We start from the raw sequence: 19,971 nt of genomic DNA, 5'->3' as shown, positions 1-19,971 counted from the left end.
ATGTAGATCGGAATGAAAATTTGAGAGTGTGTTGAGGAGATTGAAAGAGATTTTGGAATTGGATGGCTAGGGTTTATGAGATGAACCGTGAAGTGTGATTTGGGAGAGTGGGGTAGAAATGTGAGGGAAAATTAGTACATTTGTTTGCCAGGTCAACATTTCAATGCCATATGTTATTCCACGCCACATTTAACGGCCAGATAGACGTCACGTAAGCCACACGTGCTATTTCCGTCCAAGTTTGTTGATGATGTAACGGCATAACATAAATTGATCAAAAGTGGCAAGTTCGAGGACTTATTTCGTGGATTAAAATATTTCAGGACATAAATCATTTTAGTGGTAAAGTTTAGGGACATACAACTGTAATTTTTCCGGATAGGTAGCTTATAGCTTTGAACCTTCCTTAATGATATACCATCAGATTTACTTGGCTAATTAGTGAACGTGATGCGATGTTTTGAACTATCCGTCTTTTGTGTAAACAAAGACAATGATATCCACACAATAGTTTTCCCACATTTCATCAGTTCTCATGGTTGTGTCCATTTTGGTCCTGGAGCACATCTTGGATTCATAAGTGTTTGTCATTTTGAAGAGGCTCACACTTCTGCATTTAGATTGGTGATGTCCTATTAAAGGTATCGTGCCAATACTTCATCATTTTTTTCAAGGTTTTGGAATTATTAAAAGCTTTCGCTAAATGTTTACCACTGAAATGAGTTGGAAATATATAATTCCATAGAATATATACTCCTTAGTGCATCACTGAATTTCCATAGCTTAGTTGTCCTTTTTGAACCAGTTCTTGGGATCCAGTCATCATGGTTGGGTTACCAGTTATATATAATTACCACTTTAAAAATTCTTAATTTGTGGGTTTAATCTCACTCTCCTATACATGCAAGGTGTTTGATATGTTTGACTTTTCGTAGCGGATCCGCTATTAACCATTGATTTTCATAATCTATGTTAATTATTTATGTTGAGATGAATTGCCAAACATGGTCTTATGTGTATGACAAATGTGTCGATATTTGTATTATACATGTCGTTTGTGTCTTTCTCATAATCGATTCTCTATTGAAACTTATTATAATTGCAGGCATTGACTCAGTCCGACAAGAACATCCTCCAACAATTTTATCACTGATTCGGTCCAACAAGAACATCCTCTAACAATTTTATAAAGTTTATTCAACTTCTTTTCTAACTTTATCTAAAACTATATATTCAAATTTCACCATGAATCGAGCTATTAATTTTTCTTTGAGGATTTCCAAGTTACATAATCTTAGTGGACTCATATGTCCAATATACTTTTCTAATACAATTGAGATTTCTTTAATGGAATCCATTTGTAGGCAATACTTAGATTACCTAAGAACCCTTATAATATCATTGAATGATTATGTTTTATCAGATTACATATCTACTAGTTTGCAGTTCATTATACTGTCAAACTATGCAAACAAATTTGTAATTAAACCATTATTCATCATTATTTTTGGCAAAGTAAATACTTGGTATTTAAACAACTTGATCAATTATCTAGTATTATCTCAACATGAGACTTTCAATAAGACTATATTTGTCTTGGTGAATTTAATCTATGACATTACATCGTCTAGACCCATATCTTTCATATCAAACCATTTTATCGATATTTTCTCAATGTTCAAGATACTATCATGACAATGATCTCATGATTATAAACATCATCTTCTAATTTAAACACACTTGTCATACTCGTTAATACAATGATTATTTGATAACACAATTTTATCAAATATTACTTTACAATGACATAACGAGTTTCAATATCGTGTTATAAATCATCAATATTTTCTATAGCTGCTAACGTAGCTTTATAGGATCACACTTTTAATCCTTCTTTTCAAAAAACCATCTAAACCTTAATGGTTTACTACTTGGAAAAAGACAAACTAACTTCCAAGTACATTCATCCAATGTCGACAATGTTTCATTAATTGTCATTATTCCATTTATAACTCATAAGTTATAAAATCAAATCAAAGTCAAAAGAATTGATTTTTTTATTGGTCATCTTGGTTGTTCATCACATTAATAGAACAACTTGCACATATCTTAGCTTTATTGTTCATCACTTTAATGTCTTACCTCTTGCCCATATTTATAATTTCTTTTATTTAGAAGTTATTTATTTTCTTTCTTTACAAGAAAATACAATATAATTTTGAATAAAGAGTGTCTATATTGTGCACAATTACTATTTGCATATTCAATAATTACGCACTTATGTATTTTAAGCCTTTAAACTTAGGTTCTTATTTCTTGGCCTAAAACACCCCCATATGTCTTAAAATTCAATAATTTAGTTAACTCGAGATATCTAATTTCCCCCGCAAACTTTAGAGTGTGTATTCTAGAACTTATCAATATGATATCCATAAAATTTTTCCAAGAGTTTGAGTACCCATTTTTAATTCATTTGTCAAAGTTGGTTTTTTATTCACATAGCATTTAAATGTTTTGAAATCTTTATTTTTATTTCATTAATCGGGATACACAATGCAACAAAATACGTTTCTCCTTTAATTTAAATCACCATTATGATTTAATTGCAGAAGCATTGTATTTCTTTATCTCAAGAAAACCCAAAAGATAATTCTTTTTAGATACATAAATCTTGTCAATAAACAAGAGAATATAATATCTCCAAATCGTGGTTGATATCCACTAATCAAAATTACAATTAGAATGTTCAAATTGTAATCTTAACCGCTCATAACGTAGGACTGTATGTCCTCAATATGCTGTTCAAAATTCAGCACTATCCAACAATTGAATTCTTTGAAACAAGCTGTCGAGTAGGTTGCTGAAGGTTTTCCGTTCAAAAGCAGCACTTGCTGTTTAATCACATATTAGATATTTAGGTTTTCAAAACCCGATCTCCATTGTTCACAATTTATATCAATGTTTTATTAACATGATATCCAAAAATAATATTGATCCAATGGTTCGATGTTCTTTAACATTCTTTTGGCATACACTGCTCATGCGCTCTTTCAAAATTGAGCTTCTCTTTCTTTCCATTTCATTTCAATCATGCTTTTAATTTCACAATAGCATGAATTTAACATGCATAAACATAAGGTTTGAGCCGTGAACATGACTTTTATACTATTTAACCGTAGAAAGAAGTAATAGGTCAAACATACCTCATCATTACAATATAACATATACATGAGCATAATAATAAAAATGAAGTTTGAACTTACTATATCATAGCATAAATTATTTCATTATCCAAAATAATGAATTAATATCACATAAACCATGAAAGAATAGACGAGCTATTTCATGTAATTAACATAATATACATACCACGAGATTTTAAGGAATGAAAGTTAAATTTGTCCTTATACATTAATAAGATAATCCAATCCTTCCATAGATTCAAAATTATGTTTTATCCGTATAGACTGAAATTAGTCCATATTCTATAGATAAAATCATACAATGATATAACATGATCGCATAGATACTAAAAAGTAAGTAACATACATTATCATTTATTAACTTATTATGTTTTATGCTTTTTTATATAATTGACTATGATTTCATTTTATCACTACTCACTTATGTAATCAGTCAATATTTATTTTTATTTTTATTTTTATTTTTATTTTGGTATTTCTAAATAATCATATTAACATGATAACGTTCACTTACTATTCATGGTATGTCACTAAAAAACTTTATTATGAGTTTTGTATGAAATACGTTTTATTTAAGAATTTAAGAAAATAAACTTCGACTTTCGAAATAAATTATAATATATGAAATTATTATCATACTTTTAATATAGCATAATATTAATAATAATTAGTTTGAGTTTACATTATTTTATTTTCATATTTGTGCAATTTACGTGATAAAAATTATATGAGAACTAATTTAAAGTTTGGAACTGCTTTAGGTATCTAATGTTTAACTTAAAATAAAATGATTTATTTTAAAATAAACTAGTATTCACCCGTGCGATGCACGGGGCGACATATTTTTGACTGAAAATACATGTCTCAAAAATAAATTTAAGCAGATAACAATTATTACGGTCACTGAATCTAAGTACATAACGTAATCGACCAACGATAATAAAAATATGTTATAAGTGTCATGTTCTTCATAGTTATAATATAAGAATACTATTAAAATATCAGTATATCGTCAAAAATAAATCTTAAAGATAATAAGAACTGCACCGAGCACCATAGGGAAATGACTGAAAATAACATCGCACCGGGGAAAATATATAGTTAAGAAACACCTGCAAAAGAATAAGTTCTTTAAAAATAAAATAAAAAGCATGTTACATGAATAAATGATAAATATGAATATATTTTCTACCTTCAAATTCGATGAAATACTTTCTTGTACACGACATTTCTAATAACATTGGTGAGTTCACCCGAATCCGACTTGATGAATATCTTAATGCCACCTCTGCTCTTAACTCTGGACACTGCAACATATAGTTGACCATGGCTGAAGACAGGCCTAGAAAGATACAAACCAACATGCGAAAGAGTTTGGCCTTGGCTTTTATTTATCGTCATTGCAAAAGAAACAATCAACGGAAATTGTCTTCTCTGAAATTTAATTGGCAGTCCGGAGTTAGATGGTATTAAAGTCATCCGAGGAATGAACACCATGTCACCGATATTTTTTCCGGAAAGAATTTTGCAACTCAGAACGTGAATGCCAGTTCTAATAATTTGAAGTCTGGTACCGTTGCACAATCCTCTAGCTTGATCGATGTTTCTTATTAGCATAACGGGTGCACCAACCTTGATCCTCAACGCATGAGAAGGAACTCCGGAGCATCTTATTGTGTTGAGGAATTCAGTCGAATAAATTTCTGCATTATCCTCCGTTGTGTGCTCGTCCCTACACATACTATCTGAGCTCAGGTACACCTTCTCCTCTCCTGGAAGGAGAGACATTAAGTGATCGTTCACAGACTCGACGCATTCATTAGTTGATGCAAAAATTGCCCTCCCTTGAAAATAATCTCGATCGTACATGTTACTCAACAAATCCGGGTAAACGAATTCGAGTAGGTCTCTGAATGGATCTTCTGAATCACCAATCAACATGTCATCTGGAATCTCTATCGAAGCTTCACTATCAGTGTCTTCCCCATTACCAACATTCAGTATCCAGTCTCCAAATTCTTTTATCTCATCCACATTAGATGGAGAAGAACATGACTGCAATCTCATGTTCTTAGTCAACTTCATGACACGACAGAAATTCCACAGCGGAGAGGAGTTTATCGTAGCATGTACTATGTCCTGCCTTGATGCTTTGAGCACAACTGGTAAAATCTGCCTAAAATCACCTCCAAGAACAACCACCTTACCACCAAAGGGTTTGTCAGCCTGTAATATTGACTTCATTGTCTTGTCAAGGGCTTCAAAACAGTATCTATGCATCATAGGAGCCTCGTCCCATATAATAAGCTTTGCCCTTATGAGCAACTCTGCCTGTGGACTTTGTTGCGATATGCTGCAGGTGGAACTCTCATGTACATTTATGGGTAGTCCGAATCGATAATGAGCTGTTCTTCCACCGGGGAGCAATAACGATGCTATACCACTCGATGCAACGTTAATTACAATCTCTCCCTTCGAACGAACTGCAGTCGAAAGAGTTTTCCATAGAAACGTCTTTCCTGTTCCACCATGGCCATATAGAAAGAACATTCCACCACTGTCATTGGTTACTGCATCCATGACTACATCATAAACCTTTCTTTGCTCATCTGTAATGGAAGCAAGACACTGTTGAAGTTCTCTACCCATTTCAAACCGGTCGTAATCCAGTTCATCTAACACCAATATGTTTTCTGTGTCCTCATATGAGTATTCGATTGGAACTGGCATAGGCGCGTAATTTTGCAGGCTTTTACCATTGCTTTGCAATATTTTTTCCTATTTCGGCGAGAGTATAGTTCTTCAAGCTTTCATCCGATATATGTAAATCTTCAACAATAAAAAAATGGATAAATTATGTGCATCTAGTTGAAATCGTACAGAGACAATATTAAAAGAATGATTAATACGTAAAATCTAATTGAATACAATGCCATACAAATTGCCATACCTGGATTTTTATGAAGACGCTGTTGTTTGTAAGCAATACCATCAGCCAAATCCAACCAACTACTTTGCCAAACATGTTCGAGCCGACTTAAGCTATTGGAAAGCAGCATAACGGCAAATAACCTCCTTATTAATCCCCCGATGCCCAAGTATTCACTTCTTTTATTGCATCTATGTATTCTTTGTCGTCATCTAGCAAACCCAACACATAAAATGCATCTCTGAACGTAGGGTAGACGATGTCAAAAACTTTTCTGATGTCCTCGTCCCCTTTGAATGTTAAGTAGCAACCTAAGGTAATAGTCTTCCCCCTTTCCAGGGGGAACATTCGCAATCCTACTGATAGAAAATCATTTTTTCCTTGGCACCCAAGTTCGAGAATCCTCTTTATACACAAATTGTTGTGGAAAATCTCCATACCTCAAGTCCCTTGCATGTGAATAGTTCTTGTTGGCCTCAAACCACGCCAGGAACATAGTTTGCTTGGCAGATGGCCTATCCAACACACTTTGTAACAACTGGTTTTCATTGAAGACAATTGGCTGATGATCGGGGAGATGAAAGCTTAGCCTAATTACGGACGGGTCTCTGTAATGAATATCAATGTTAAACAACCTCCACATTGCCTCACACGCCGAAAGATATCTGCAGTCGTAGTACATCTTTATCTCATCACGAATCTCAGCACCGCCATCTGTATTGCGTGTCTCATAAAATGCCGCTGTGACTCGGTCATGCCCCTTGTTTACGTATTTGAACAGGTATTTAATTGACTTGTTTTGGTTGCATAGCTCGATATTAATGTGAGCTCGGTATTTACTCAACAATATACGATTGTACGGGACCACAAACCCATTATCAAGAGTAGTCTTCTTCTTCGTAACTGTTCTGCCACTTCCCTTCTTCTATACGCTGTAAACCCATCTGCATCTGATTCAGTGCGCTGCACAAACGGCTTTGGAAATCGCTTCATGCAAACTCTATCTTTCATACATGGAGATTTCAAATTCGCCTGACCGCACGGTCCATGTATCATATACTTCTCCACCAACTGGTACATCTTTCTGTCGTTTTCTTCGTCAGGAATTTCAGCACATATGATCCTGTCAATTTCTTTTGGATTCTTGGGCTTGTCGTCATTATGCAACCACAATAAAATATGTTCATGCGGTAGACCTTGTTTCTGAAATTCTATTGTGCATACATCTGCATAAAAAATGTAAACATACGATATTAAAAAATATGAATTAATTTAGTTAATGAAGCAAAAAGTAGTTAAACTCGCACATGACTAAATTATCTAATTTATATAAACGTATTAATGTTTAATTATAAATGGATATCTAATTAAATACTCACATGCTCTAATACGTCCGAATATACGGCCCTTCTTGATTTCCGTCATCATACTATCGAGCTTCATTTTGAACACACGACACAGAATGTCTGGCCGATTCTCCGGCCTGAGATTTGTATCTTTTAACACCATTTGTATTTCTGGCCATTGGGGATTGCATGTGATGGTGATGAAGAGGGTTGGAAATCCAATCCAGTTACATATTTGAAGATCATCAACGAAGTTGTTAAACATATACCTTGGACCTGCGGTGAACGACCCTGGAATTATAATGCGTTGTCCAACCGATTTACCCTCAGTGTCTCCTTTAAAAATCTTTTCTTTGATACCCTTGTACATGTCAACCCTAAGTTGATCCTGATTGAACCTTATGAAATTCAACCTCTGTGACTCAACCATAGAAAATCCATCAACACAGAACTGCTGAAATAACTTCTTGGAATGCAAAAGTAACGAATGTTCTCCATGCCGTTTCTGAATTAGGTATGCAAAGAATTCTCGCATGCTTACCTTCCTTCGTTTTCTATTATCAGCAAATGAAGATTCTCTCAAACTGATATCGTCTCGATAACCATCTTCACCGTAAGGAAATAAAAGAGGATACTGTAGAGGCAAGTAAAGAGGATGGAGCTCACTGATTCGTTGAAGCTTATTTGAACGCGTCTCAACTACAATATCCCTAACACCCTCTTGTGTGTCAAAGTCACCAACGATCAAGCCTGCTATTTCACTTGCGTTACGAAGATTGTACGTCCTGCCATCAGTACTGCGACTCTTTACCAATCTGAGTTTTACTCCTTGATGGCCATCATTGGAAAAACGATCTCGAACAGCACGGTAATGCTGTGCAAGTACATTGTTACCGTCAATCATATCTTTCAACGATGCAACGATGGCTGGGTCAAGATTGTTAGATTGATTTCCGGACATGTCAAATAAAAAATAATGTAATTATAATTTGTAAGCTCTATATTCCTTAGAACAGGAATATAATTCAGAAAAATTTACCTGACGGCATCAATTCGATTCTGAATCTCATTTTCTGTGTCGAAAATGTAAAGTTGGGCAAACTTAGGCCTAGTTCCTTCTTCCGGCAATAAACTGCCCAGTAGATGGTAATTCTGTCCGTGTAACAGAAATGTGTATAGACCAGATCCGTTATTAATAGATGTCTGCACTTTTCCACCAAGCGACGTGAAAGAAAACATCATATTATACGATCGTACGTTCTCTTGGAAATGTTTGCTCCTCCGATCAGTGCCAAACACTAAATTGTTAAGTGTAGGAGGTGCATCTCTTATTTTTGGGAGCTGGACATTCCCGGACATACAACATAAGCCAAATTTGGACCTGGATGTTTGTCTATGCTTGTCAATTCTTTCACCGTACCACATCATTGAACCACAAAAAAGAACATTCATACGTCTGGTCTCCAAGATCTTCATAATCTATCCAAAATTAATTAAATAATATTATTCATTTAAAATAATGTAATGAATTTATATAATTAGTAATGTTAAGATTAAAAGTTGTTAGATTAAAATGATATTTACCAGTATCGGCAACTGCATCGTCACTATTCTCATCGTTGAAAACATATTCAGAATCTACATTTATGAACAAAAAATTATCATTACAATAGAAAAATATACTGACAAATAACGCATAGCAATGAGATACGATATGAGATGATGACAAAGATAATTACCTCCGCTGTCGGAAGAATTGTCGCTTAACGTCTGTAAATCCTCATCTACCAACATAGCGGGTACTGATGTCATATCCAACATACGTGTTAGAGAGTCAATTGTTTTATGACTCCTAGTCATCTTCTTTCCATTCCGCACGGTACAACTAACATAATAGGAAACATTCAGCTTCTATAGAAATGAAAGAAAAAACTGGATTATTGTCTACATGTATTGCACACGTAATCGTTTAATAAGACATAAAATTAGTCCTAGAAAATAAGATCGCACCTTTTATTTGATTCATAATAAGATTTTGTAACTTGTAAATGATCTTCACACGATGTAGATACACCATTGCGACAGTACTCAACGTCATCTGTTGTAATAACAACATAACTTCTTTATTATAAAATTCATTTATTTATAATTATTTAGCAATAATTGTACAAAGATAACAGTATTAACGTCTAACATAGCATCGACACCACAATTACTCCCCATTTAATTAATGCCACTTGTTTTTTATTGCTAAAAAAAATACTTGATATAATACCTTTCTTTTTCTTAGTCAATTTTTCTGTATATGTCGGAAATGATTTTTTTTCGTACACTATTGACAGCATCTGTGGAAGGATATTGGGAGAGAAAAAATTTAGTTAGTTATGACCTATACGAAATAATGACGGTAAAAAAATACTATAAGATCGAGCAGTTTATGATATTCGTATTTAAAGTTAAATTAAATACTAACCAATTGAACGATTAGTTGTAGTATAACTCGATTGGGTTTGATCCATGTTCACTCGATTTGAAGGATCATCTACCAATTTTGTTTGTTTAGGAATAATACCTTTATCCTTTTCTTTTGCAACATGTTCCAAAGATGAGTGCGGACCTCCATATACTGTGGTATACACATTAAAACCGTAGATATTAATTATATGTGGAAATATATATATATATATATATATATATATATATATATATATATATATATATATATATATATATATATATATATATATATATATATATATACACATATATGAATATATGTATTAAATGCATTATATAAACTTAAGTATAATTAGATATTTATACTTGTAGTTCAAAAATATTTTACTTCTTATAATATGAAGAAGATGTAAATATTCATTAAGACCATTCAATAAAATTTCATACATGCGTACCATATAATATATATTAATAAAGACGCAATTAACCCTTATATAGTTGAATAGCTAACCATTGGATATGTCGGTTAGAACGCCGTTATCACGCATTCGATCAAGATTAATTCCCTTGAAGGCGTCACCAAGCAATTTCTTTTGTCCAGTAATGCTTCCTTTACCTCGTTTGCTTCCAACTTGTTAAATCATTATTTCTTTGCATTTTCCTTTATCAATATAACCTACACGTTTATATTGATGAATAGTAAAGGATAACGTATTTAATAATAAATATTAACCATATACCCAATCAATAACTACAAAAATAGGTATGTATATATGACGTACTAATGTCAGACATGTTTCTGGCGAATTGGTTCTCTCTTTCATCTGAGATCCGTCGACAGTCAATTGACAGGACTTTGGAAAACCTGCGATTTTTTTATTGTTGTAATGTTTTCATATTAATTTGTTGTACTTTAATATATATATACATATATATATATATATATATATATATATATATATATATATATATATATATATATATATATATATATATATATATATATATATATATGGTATGACAAAATGATATACTTACTTCCAACAAATTTTGGAGACAAAATATTATTGTCCATGATGACTTCTTTAGTTGAAAATACTGACTGAATTTGAGTTTGTTTATCTGAGTCCAATGAATTTGAACAAATAAAAGTTAATTTAAAGAAAATATATGACCATGTAATAAAAACACATACAGTTTGTTATGATCTATATATCCATAATTTTAAAAAAATATTTCATTTATGGAATTATGAAGTAAATAACGATTATTGATAACTTACGTTGGTAAGTATTTGCAGGAGACCTAGCGTTGTGAAGGTAATCCTGTGGCCATGGCCTTGCATCCCTTTTACTAATTGTTTCTATTGATATTTACATTTACAACACGAATATGTAGCTTACCAATAGGTACATCGTATAATATAGATTTTTCAGGTGAAGAAGGCGTCTTTCGTTTATTATCCATATGTAAATACTATGCACATAAACCTGCAAAACTTAAGCTGCACAGTTAGATGTGTGTATGCATGTTTCTATTAAATATAATTAAAAATAATCAATATTTGTAGCATTCAAAAAAATGTATATTGTGTCTTAGAATGGGAAAAAAGAAGAATATATTGTAATCATATACATAGAAAATTGACTGACTTTCATATAAAAAAAATGTTTCATATAAATTGTTAAATCATTTATAAGATGTATGTATATAAATACATAGATCTTATATGAATAAGATCTACTCAACTCGAAAATTTTTATATGTAAATAAATATAATAAAATTGTATACGTAACATAAAACATACATTGAAACAAATACGAATAAAAATTATATAAATGTTCCACAATATACATAAATTGGACTACAGTGTAAAGGCATGAATATATGCAGAAAATAAAAAGTAGATATATGATTTAGAGAGCCTAAGGAAAGATGAAGAGATGATTACACAACGTGAACTATATGTGATTTAATAGCAATACATGGTAAATAACTAATAACTACATGTACTCGTTCGGTAAAACTATACTCGAACACTATAAAATAAATGAAAAAAAAAGTTAACTACAAAATATCGATCTTATATGCCACGTACCGTATTGCGTGGATCGGATTGTAAGAATACTATTATACTCAATATTCATAAAAAGAGAACGATATCTAAATGATGATTAGTTGGGATAATATAATTTTTTTGCACTTTATACAACCAATGAAATGAAATAAACGGTGTATATATATAAGATGGTAAGAAGTAATTATTCAAAAATTATAGTAATTAGTTCCTAATTTAATGGTTGATTTGGATATTTTGTAAGCATGTTACAAAACTATTTAATGTACAAAATTTTTCTTGCAATAAATAGTCAGATTCCAGTTAATGAAACATAATTACCTAACTTTCATTAATTAATAGCAATTTTATATTAAAATAGATTTATTATCCGTTTTAAAAGTCTCCATATATTGATCATAATACTTAATGGTTACTAAATTATAGTAATAATCCCTGAATTATAGTAAATGTGAATAATATAAAAAAACAATCACAATCCTACATTAATGCCTAAGGTGGTGTTTGCAAATGCTTTTTAAAAGTGATTATGCGTTTTTTTTCTCTCATAATCTGTTTTTAGATGTTTTACTTTTGATTCTCTTAAAATAATCTGTTTTGAGCTATTTTTTTAAAAGCACCCATAACCCTGCTTTTTCAATTTTAGTTCATTTTCTAAAATATTTGCAAACACCCCCAACTTTTAGAAATAAGCAGTTAAAACTAACTTAAATCACAATCACTAACTTCTGCTTTTAAATAATCATTTGCAAACACCACCTAAGTTAGAGTAAATGTGAATAATGTGCTTTTTAAATATTCCATTTGTTTTCCAACTAATCCCTAAATTATAGTACATGTGGATATTATATTAAGGAAAAAATATACTCTCGGTTATATATATATATATATATATATATATATATATATATATATATATATATATATATATATATATATATATATATATATATATGCAGTATAGCCATGTCATTAAATGTGTTCATAATTTTATGTAAATATGTGAGAATATTGGGAATATTGGAAAGAAAATATTGTGTGATCTTTACATATTTGTTATATAACTATAACTATACACACGTGTATTATTAAATAAATAACGAATATTTCTATGTGCAAGTATATAAATATTGTTGTTTCTGATATAACATACACAAAAAATTAAGAGCTTCGAAGAATGGAGAACACGTTCTGTGTACCGTCGTTTTTTATTTTTATCCTTATGCGAGATTACCGCGAAAGAATCGTAAGTAGTATTAATTGAAAATAATGATTAATTTGACCACGTGTTATGTAATTCGCGAAAGAATCGTAAGTAGTATTAATTGAAACTGATGAATAATTTGATCACGTGTTATGTTTTTCCGTTCATTGACATTGCATACTATACGTTCTAGAATCGTCAATGTGTTAATAGTAAAAACAATAGATATAATAATGTTGTTATATTTACATATATGTCGTTGCAGATCGTACCGGAAAATTTTAAAATCTTCAAAATAATATATTTTAGTGATTTTTGAAAATACTCAATATCTTCAAGTTCAAATGGAATGTTTTGTTTTGTTCCACCCGATAGGTGATTCAATGAACCTATCGACAAAAGCGAACCAATAACATCTGCAATTAATATTAAACAATTGTAAGAATACATCCAGTAAATAAATGCTAAATATTAAGAAAAACATCAATGGAAAAATTTAATACCTATCGTATACTCATTGTTGTTTGACGCTTGTTGTATGTCTGCGTAAGGTGTGAACTTAAATGAATACATTGGAATGGACGGAACGTCAACTTCTCTCACAGTAGATGTATATTCAAAAGTGACTCTATAGTCATTCAAGTCATGCTTGTAGGTCTTGACACTAAAAAAAGCAGATAGGTTTGACATTACATAACATCTGTTCACTTTGATTTTAGACTCAAATCTGTATAACAGTGTATACTTAATGGAAGCTTGCACCGTATCACCCTGCGTAATTAAAAAACAAATGTGAAAAATATATTTTCCTAACAATCATATTTGACGTATTAAAATAAAATAATCACCTGTTCATCAATGAATATCATCTCCATGTCTTGAAGATCTTTCTTAAAATAATTTGGCTGTTTCCAAATGTGCAAAACACGGATTTTGAGATTGCATGACTTTTTTTCACCTCCCAAGTTTCTAATGAGATCTACTTGCCTTGACATCTATATGTGTTTAATACGCGTAATCAAAAATTTGTTAGTGAATTAAATCAAACAATAAAAGATGAATATACGATAACAACTCTTGAATTATATATATTCCAAAATATGCATAAAGTATAATATATAATCTATATGATAAAGTTACATTAATTCATATGCTCGGGTATCGTGAAAGAAAAAAATTAAAAAAAAAAGGTAAAAGATTATTCTAAAATAATATTATACTCACGATTCACAAAAAGAGAATGATAGTCGGCTGATGAAGTATCGAGAGAACAATATTATCCTGCAATTTAGAATAACAATGAAATGAACCGTGTATATATAATATGATGATATTTAATAATTCCTAAATCATAGTAAATGAAATACAATCATGGAAGTAAAATTATAATTCCTAAATTTTAGTTCCGTAATTATAGTAAATAAAATACAATTATATTTAATAGTACCGAAATTAGAGTAAATTATAGTTAATAAATATTCATATTCCATGTAATTAACTAAAATTAAGCAATTTCCTATAAATAAAATGCATAAATTACGATTAGGCATATATTTATATGCCTAATCTATATTAAATTTAGATCACCTACATAAATATAAAAGATTACATCTTCATAAAAAAAGCATGTTTCTATTGTTACGGATATATATATATATATATATATATATATATATATATATATATATATATATATATATATATATATATATATATATATATATATATATATATATATATATAATTATGGAAAAGTATCTACATCAATATATCCACCAATTCCGTATGCACAATATATTCGTAAATCATAATAGTAAATGGAATATAATTAATTAATAGTTCTATAATTAGATACTATCCATAAGCAATTTCCTATAAATAAGCTGCATAATTTTCGATTAGGAACATATTCATATGCGTAATTTATATTAATTATAGATAACCTACATAAATATGAAAGATTAAATCGATATTAATTATTATAAAGGAAATAAAATCTATATTGTTTGAATATATCCATAAAAATTAAATATATTATACACGGATTCTATTGTTAAAATAAGTATACATATTTTATTGATTTTATATATCTATATCTATATCTATATCTATATAGGAGAGTGTATATATATATATATATATATATATATATACATATATATATATATATATATATATATATATATATATATATATATATATATATATATATATATATATATATATTACAAAAATATATATGTATATATTTTTATACGCAATTTTAAATGTTCAAAAACCATAACCATTATATATATATATATATATATATATATATATATATATATATATATATATATATATATATATATATATATAACGGATTAGGGAAAAAACAATATAAATTTCAAACATGTTAATTACACACTATTATATATAATGGTTATGCTTTTTGAACATTTAAAATTGCTTATAAAAATAACGGAATCTGTTGTTTAAATATGTATATTGATTCTATTGATTTAACGGATTCTTTTATTTAAAAATACGTGATACATATTGTGACTATTTTTGTAATATATTATAATTGTTTTATCGTTTCTACATATTTATTTAATTATCTTATGGGTATTCGTTTTCGTGTGGATGCGCACAATTATGTTAATGGTATACAATGCTCTTTCAACATGATAAATAAAACACTAAAAAAAATGGAAATTATTTATAAATCGATGCAACTCATATTATTAATAATAAAACTTTAAGGGGGGCGAAGACATACCATATCGTTGGAAAGGCTGGGCCGTGCCACACCTCAAGTACATCATCCCATTGGTTAAAAAAAAAAAAGAATACGTGTTGCCGCAAACCATGCTATGTGCGTAACAAAACTATGTCCAACCCTTAGTCAACAACATATAAATTTTTCCATGTTTTTGGCGCGAAGATACCGCAACTTGAAAATGATTTCCCTCCTCGTATCGAATATTGATAGTAGACAATCCGGTCAACCGAGAAGCCTCAACAAAAGCATTCTTTAAAGGCTACATATAAAATTGAATGAAGAAATCAGATACAAAATAAAGCAATAATTCATTGTTACACTAAAAAAGAGAGTATGATGAATATACCATTGCATGTAGGTGATACCAATGCAATTCTTTTTCAAGAATTCTCTCCATATCTCCGAAACAGAAAAAAAAAAGTATGTGGAAAAGTTGAAGAATGTACATCATGTTGAATGTTAATTTATAGTAGAGTTAGGGAATATAAAAAAGGTAACAAAAAAAGTAATTAATATAAATTGATGTAATTACCTATTTTATCTATACTACTTTAAAAATAAACATGTAGGAGAAATAAAATTTAAAAATCATTATTGTGAAATTAATTCATTAATACTATGGGTGACTATGGTAAGTTGGGTTATTTTGAAATTTGTAATAATATATGATATATGTGGTGGAACATAATTGCATTTCAGACCCACGATTTTTTTAATGAAAATATTATAATAAAAAAAAAAAAAACTCATTAACCAATAAAAAGACACTATTTTGCCACGTAGGATAGATGAAATTTGAAAATTGGGTTTTTTGGCAATTTATATAATATTGTGCATAAATTTAATTAACCCAAATTAAGTGGAAAGTCCATTTATATATTTACGTTTTTTAATATGAAGCAATGGATTAAAAAGGAAAATCAATAACCAATAAAAAGACACCATTTTGACATGTAGGAGAGATAAAATTTAAAAATCATTATTGTGAAATTAATTCATTAATACTATGGGTGACTATGGTAAGTTGGGTTATTTTGAAATTTATAATAATATGTGATATATGTGGTGGAACATAATTGCATTTCACTCCCACGATTTTTTTAATGAAAATATTATAATAAAAAAAAACTCATTAACCAATAAAAAGACACTATTTTGCCATGTAGGATAGATGAAATTTGAAAATTGGGTTTTTTTGGCAATTAATATAATATTGTGCATAAAATTTAATTAACCCAAATTAAGTGGAATGTCCATTTATATATTTACGTTTTTTAATATGAAGCAATGGATTAAAAAGGAAAATCAATAACCAATAAAAAGACATCATTTTGACATGTAGGAGAGATAAAAAATTAAAAACCAATAATGTGAAATAAATTCATTAGTAATATGGGTGAATATGGTAAGTGGGGTTATTTTGAAATTTATAAAATATTATGGACTCAATCTCCTCAATTAGAAAACTTTGATTGTGTATCTTAGTTTTATATATAATATAGATTGTTACATATATATGCTCATAACAAATCATTAAAAAGCTCTTCAAATGCAGTTTTATACAAATTAAATTACATCGAAAATTTCAATATGTAGAAAAAATATAAGAAGAAAATAAACACTCACCTTAGTATAAATATAGCACATGAAAAGATATTTGATATTTAAACTATATTATTAAGCTATTTTAATTTCTTATTTTCATTTTTGTTATTACAAAATTGACCCTAACTAATTATGGTATAAGTATAACTTTGTTATAAGTGGCATAATAGGAAGCACAAAAATGTTAAGAAACCAAAATCATTCATACTTTTAAAGTTGGTGGAGATAGAGAATAGTAATTATGTTTTTGAATTGCATCTGGGTATGAAAATAAAATGTATTGTTTTGGAAAATTTGTAGATCAAATTCAAAAAAGAAAATATTATAATACACATTCGAATCTTCAAGAAAATAAATGGCATATGATTTGACTTCTAATCCTAAATCAAATCAATTATATTTTATGCCCTTATCAATGAAAAATTTAATAAAATATATTTATTTTTCATGAAATAGTGTGACAGTAAAATATCTAAATGCATAAACATGTTTGTGAAGAACATAATTCGGTAAAAAAACATATTTTTATTTTAAATTTTAGTTATAAATAAATATTTTTTAATTTAAAAAATATATCTAGAGTAAATTAATAATTCTATTTTTTCGAATTAAAATTAGCATTATAATTATGATTAGATTCAAAATAAGGATTATGATAACATAATGATTAGAATTAGGATTATGATTAGAATTAGCATTATAATTGGTATTATAATTAAATAATCATATAAGGGTTAACATTAGCATTAATATTAGTATTAGTATTAGTAGCATTAGCATATCAAAATATTAGTATTAGTAATAACATTAATATTAGTATTAGTATTAGTATTAGTATTAGTATTAGTATTAGTATTAGTATTAGTATTAGTATTAGTATTAGTATTAGTATTAGTATTAGTATTAGTATTAGTATTAATATTAGTATTAGGATTAGCATTAGCATTAGTATTAGTATTAGTATTAGTATTAGTATTAGTATTAGTATTAGTATTAGTATTAGTATTAGTATTAGTATTAATAATACTATTATCATATAAATATTAGTATTAGTATTTGTATTAGCATTAGTATTAGTATAAGTATTAGTATTAGTATTAGTATTAATATCAATATTAGTATTAGTATTAGTATTTATAGTAGTATTAGTAATATTATTGGTATAAGTGCATGTATCAGTATCAGTACCAGTACCAGTTTCAATATCAGTATTAGTATTAGTATTAGTAAGTATTAGTATTAGTAAGTATTAGTATTAGTATTAGTATTAGTATTAGTATTTGTATTACTATTAGTATTTGTATTAGTATTAATATTAGTTTAGTGATATATGGTGTTCTTCCTTTCTTGTTCAACACATCGTTCAGTCATGGTAGTGGTGTATAAGTCTTATCAATTTAGATTTTTTTAGAAGTAGTATTGTTGTTTCGGTATTGTACATGACTGATTGGACGTCGTTAATGACAAACTTGCAGGTTATTTGAATAGCAATTGCGCGACTTCTCTGCTGCCGCGTTTGTTGTTACGTCAGTAATTTTGCATAATATTCGTATGGTGTGGTACATTGTATTCCATGGAATAGTTGTACCATATGTTTTAAATGATTTCATTAATTTTCATATCGAGTTTTGCTCTTCGTGTTTCTTCTTTTTAATATTTAATTGTATTCTATATGTTACAACTTGGGATTATTTGATAAAGGTTACCTTTCTTTGATTTCCTTTCATTTTGTTTTACTTAAATTAGATTTGTTACAAAAAGATAGTCACTTACATAGTATTGTTTTTCTCATCTTGAAACTGTCCTCCGTGCAACGTGTGGGTGAAGTACTAGTCATAGTTTAATTCATTACCCACCTGAGCCGAGTTTCAAACAATTTTTAATGCGAAAATGACAAATAGGCCCATAATAAAGGCAGTTAATTGAAAAAGAGACATCCTATTTTTTTGTCTTTCAAATATATCCACATTTATTTAAATTTATTTGCTAATAAGGAAAACTCTTTCATATATACCAAAATTACTCCCATCTTCTTGAAACTCTAATTCAACTCCAATTTCATAATTTTACATCCCAATTTAGGCCAATATCACCAATTAACCAATTTTGGCGCTTATTCCAATTTTCACCCCAATTTTGACCGCCACCGCCAGTCTCTAGCGTCGACTTTTTTTTTTTTTGTAATTTTGTTTTCTTCCTAAATTAATGTGTTAACAACAATATTAATGTTTGAGTAAATATAAGATTTCTTCTTAGTTCAAGAACAAACCTTACTTCTATCATACATCTAAAATCTCTATACTCCATTAAACATTCTCAACCTTACAGTTCTCAATCCTTGCACTCTACAAGCTTGATTGTTTCCAAGGAATACATTACCATGCA

General features: G+C 29.1%; 3 protein-coding genes across 3 annotated transcripts; all 3 read right to left on the bottom strand.

The window, feature by feature from the left end:
- Window positions 1-4,397: 4,397 nt before the first annotated feature.
- Window positions 4,398-5,015, bottom strand: LOC148766483 (uncharacterized). The gene has a single exon (XM_088827314.1). The coding sequence runs from the start codon at window positions 4,989-4,991 to the stop codon at window positions 4,398-4,400; it is 594 nt and encodes a 197-aa protein (XP_088683440.1). The 5' UTR covers window positions 4,992-5,015.
- A 7-nt stretch (window positions 5,016-5,022) lies between these two features.
- Window positions 5,023-5,933, bottom strand: LOC148766482 (uncharacterized). The gene is made up of 2 exons (XM_088827313.1): window positions 5,143-5,933; window positions 5,023-5,047 (listed from the first exon to the last, which is right to left on the bottom strand). The coding sequence occupies exons 1-2, from the start codon at window positions 5,931-5,933 to the stop codon at window positions 5,023-5,025; spliced, it is 816 nt and encodes a 271-aa protein (XP_088683439.1).
- Window positions 5,934-6,282: 349 nt separating this feature from the next.
- Window positions 6,283-8,439, bottom strand: LOC148766481 (uncharacterized). Its single transcript, XM_088827312.1, has 4 exons — window positions 7,512-8,439; window positions 6,985-7,358; window positions 6,573-6,892; window positions 6,283-6,463 (listed from the first exon to the last, which is right to left on the bottom strand). The coding sequence occupies exons 1-4, from the start codon at window positions 8,437-8,439 to the stop codon at window positions 6,283-6,285; spliced, it is 1,803 nt and encodes a 600-aa protein (XP_088683438.1).
- Between the last annotated feature and the right edge of the window lie 11,532 nt (window positions 8,440-19,971).

This window comes from Erythranthe guttata, chromosome 12, assembly GCF_056151865.1.
Source record: "Erythranthe guttata isolate IM_541 chromosome 12, IM_541, whole genome shotgun sequence".
Lineage (NCBI taxonomy): Eukaryota > Viridiplantae > Streptophyta > Magnoliopsida > Lamiales > Phrymaceae > Erythranthe > Erythranthe guttata.
The sequence above is the reverse complement of the archived record's forward strand: the minus strand, read 5'-3'. Positions and strand labels throughout refer to the sequence as shown.

What these genes read in the sequence shown, in the direction of transcription:
- LOC148766482 (XM_088827313.1), bottom strand. Translation starts at nt 5,933, where the DNA reads ATGCCAGTTCCAATCGAATACTCATATGAGGACACAGAAAACATATTG. An exon ending in ATAGAGATTCCAGATGACAT is followed by an intron (nt 5,048 to 5,142) that starts GTTGATTGGTGA and finishes ATTATTTTCAAG; the next exon opens with GGAGGGCAATTTTTGCATCA.
- LOC148766483 (XM_088827314.1), bottom strand. Translation starts at nt 4,991, where the DNA reads ATGTCTCTCCTTCCAGGAGAGGAGAAGGTGTACCTGAGCTCAGATAGT.
- LOC148766481 (XM_088827312.1), bottom strand. Translation starts at nt 8,439, where the DNA reads ATGTCCGGAAATCAATCTAACAATCTTGACCCAGCCATCGTTGCATCG. An exon ending in ATTCGGACGTATTAGAGCAT is followed by an intron (nt 7,359 to 7,511) that starts GTGAGTATTTAA and finishes TTTTTTATGCAG; the next exon opens with ATGTATGCACAATAGAATTT. An exon ending in GTTTGTGGTCCCGTACAATC is followed by an intron (nt 6,893 to 6,984) that starts GTATATTGTTGA and finishes TACGTAAACAAG; the next exon opens with GGGCATGACCGAGTCACAGC.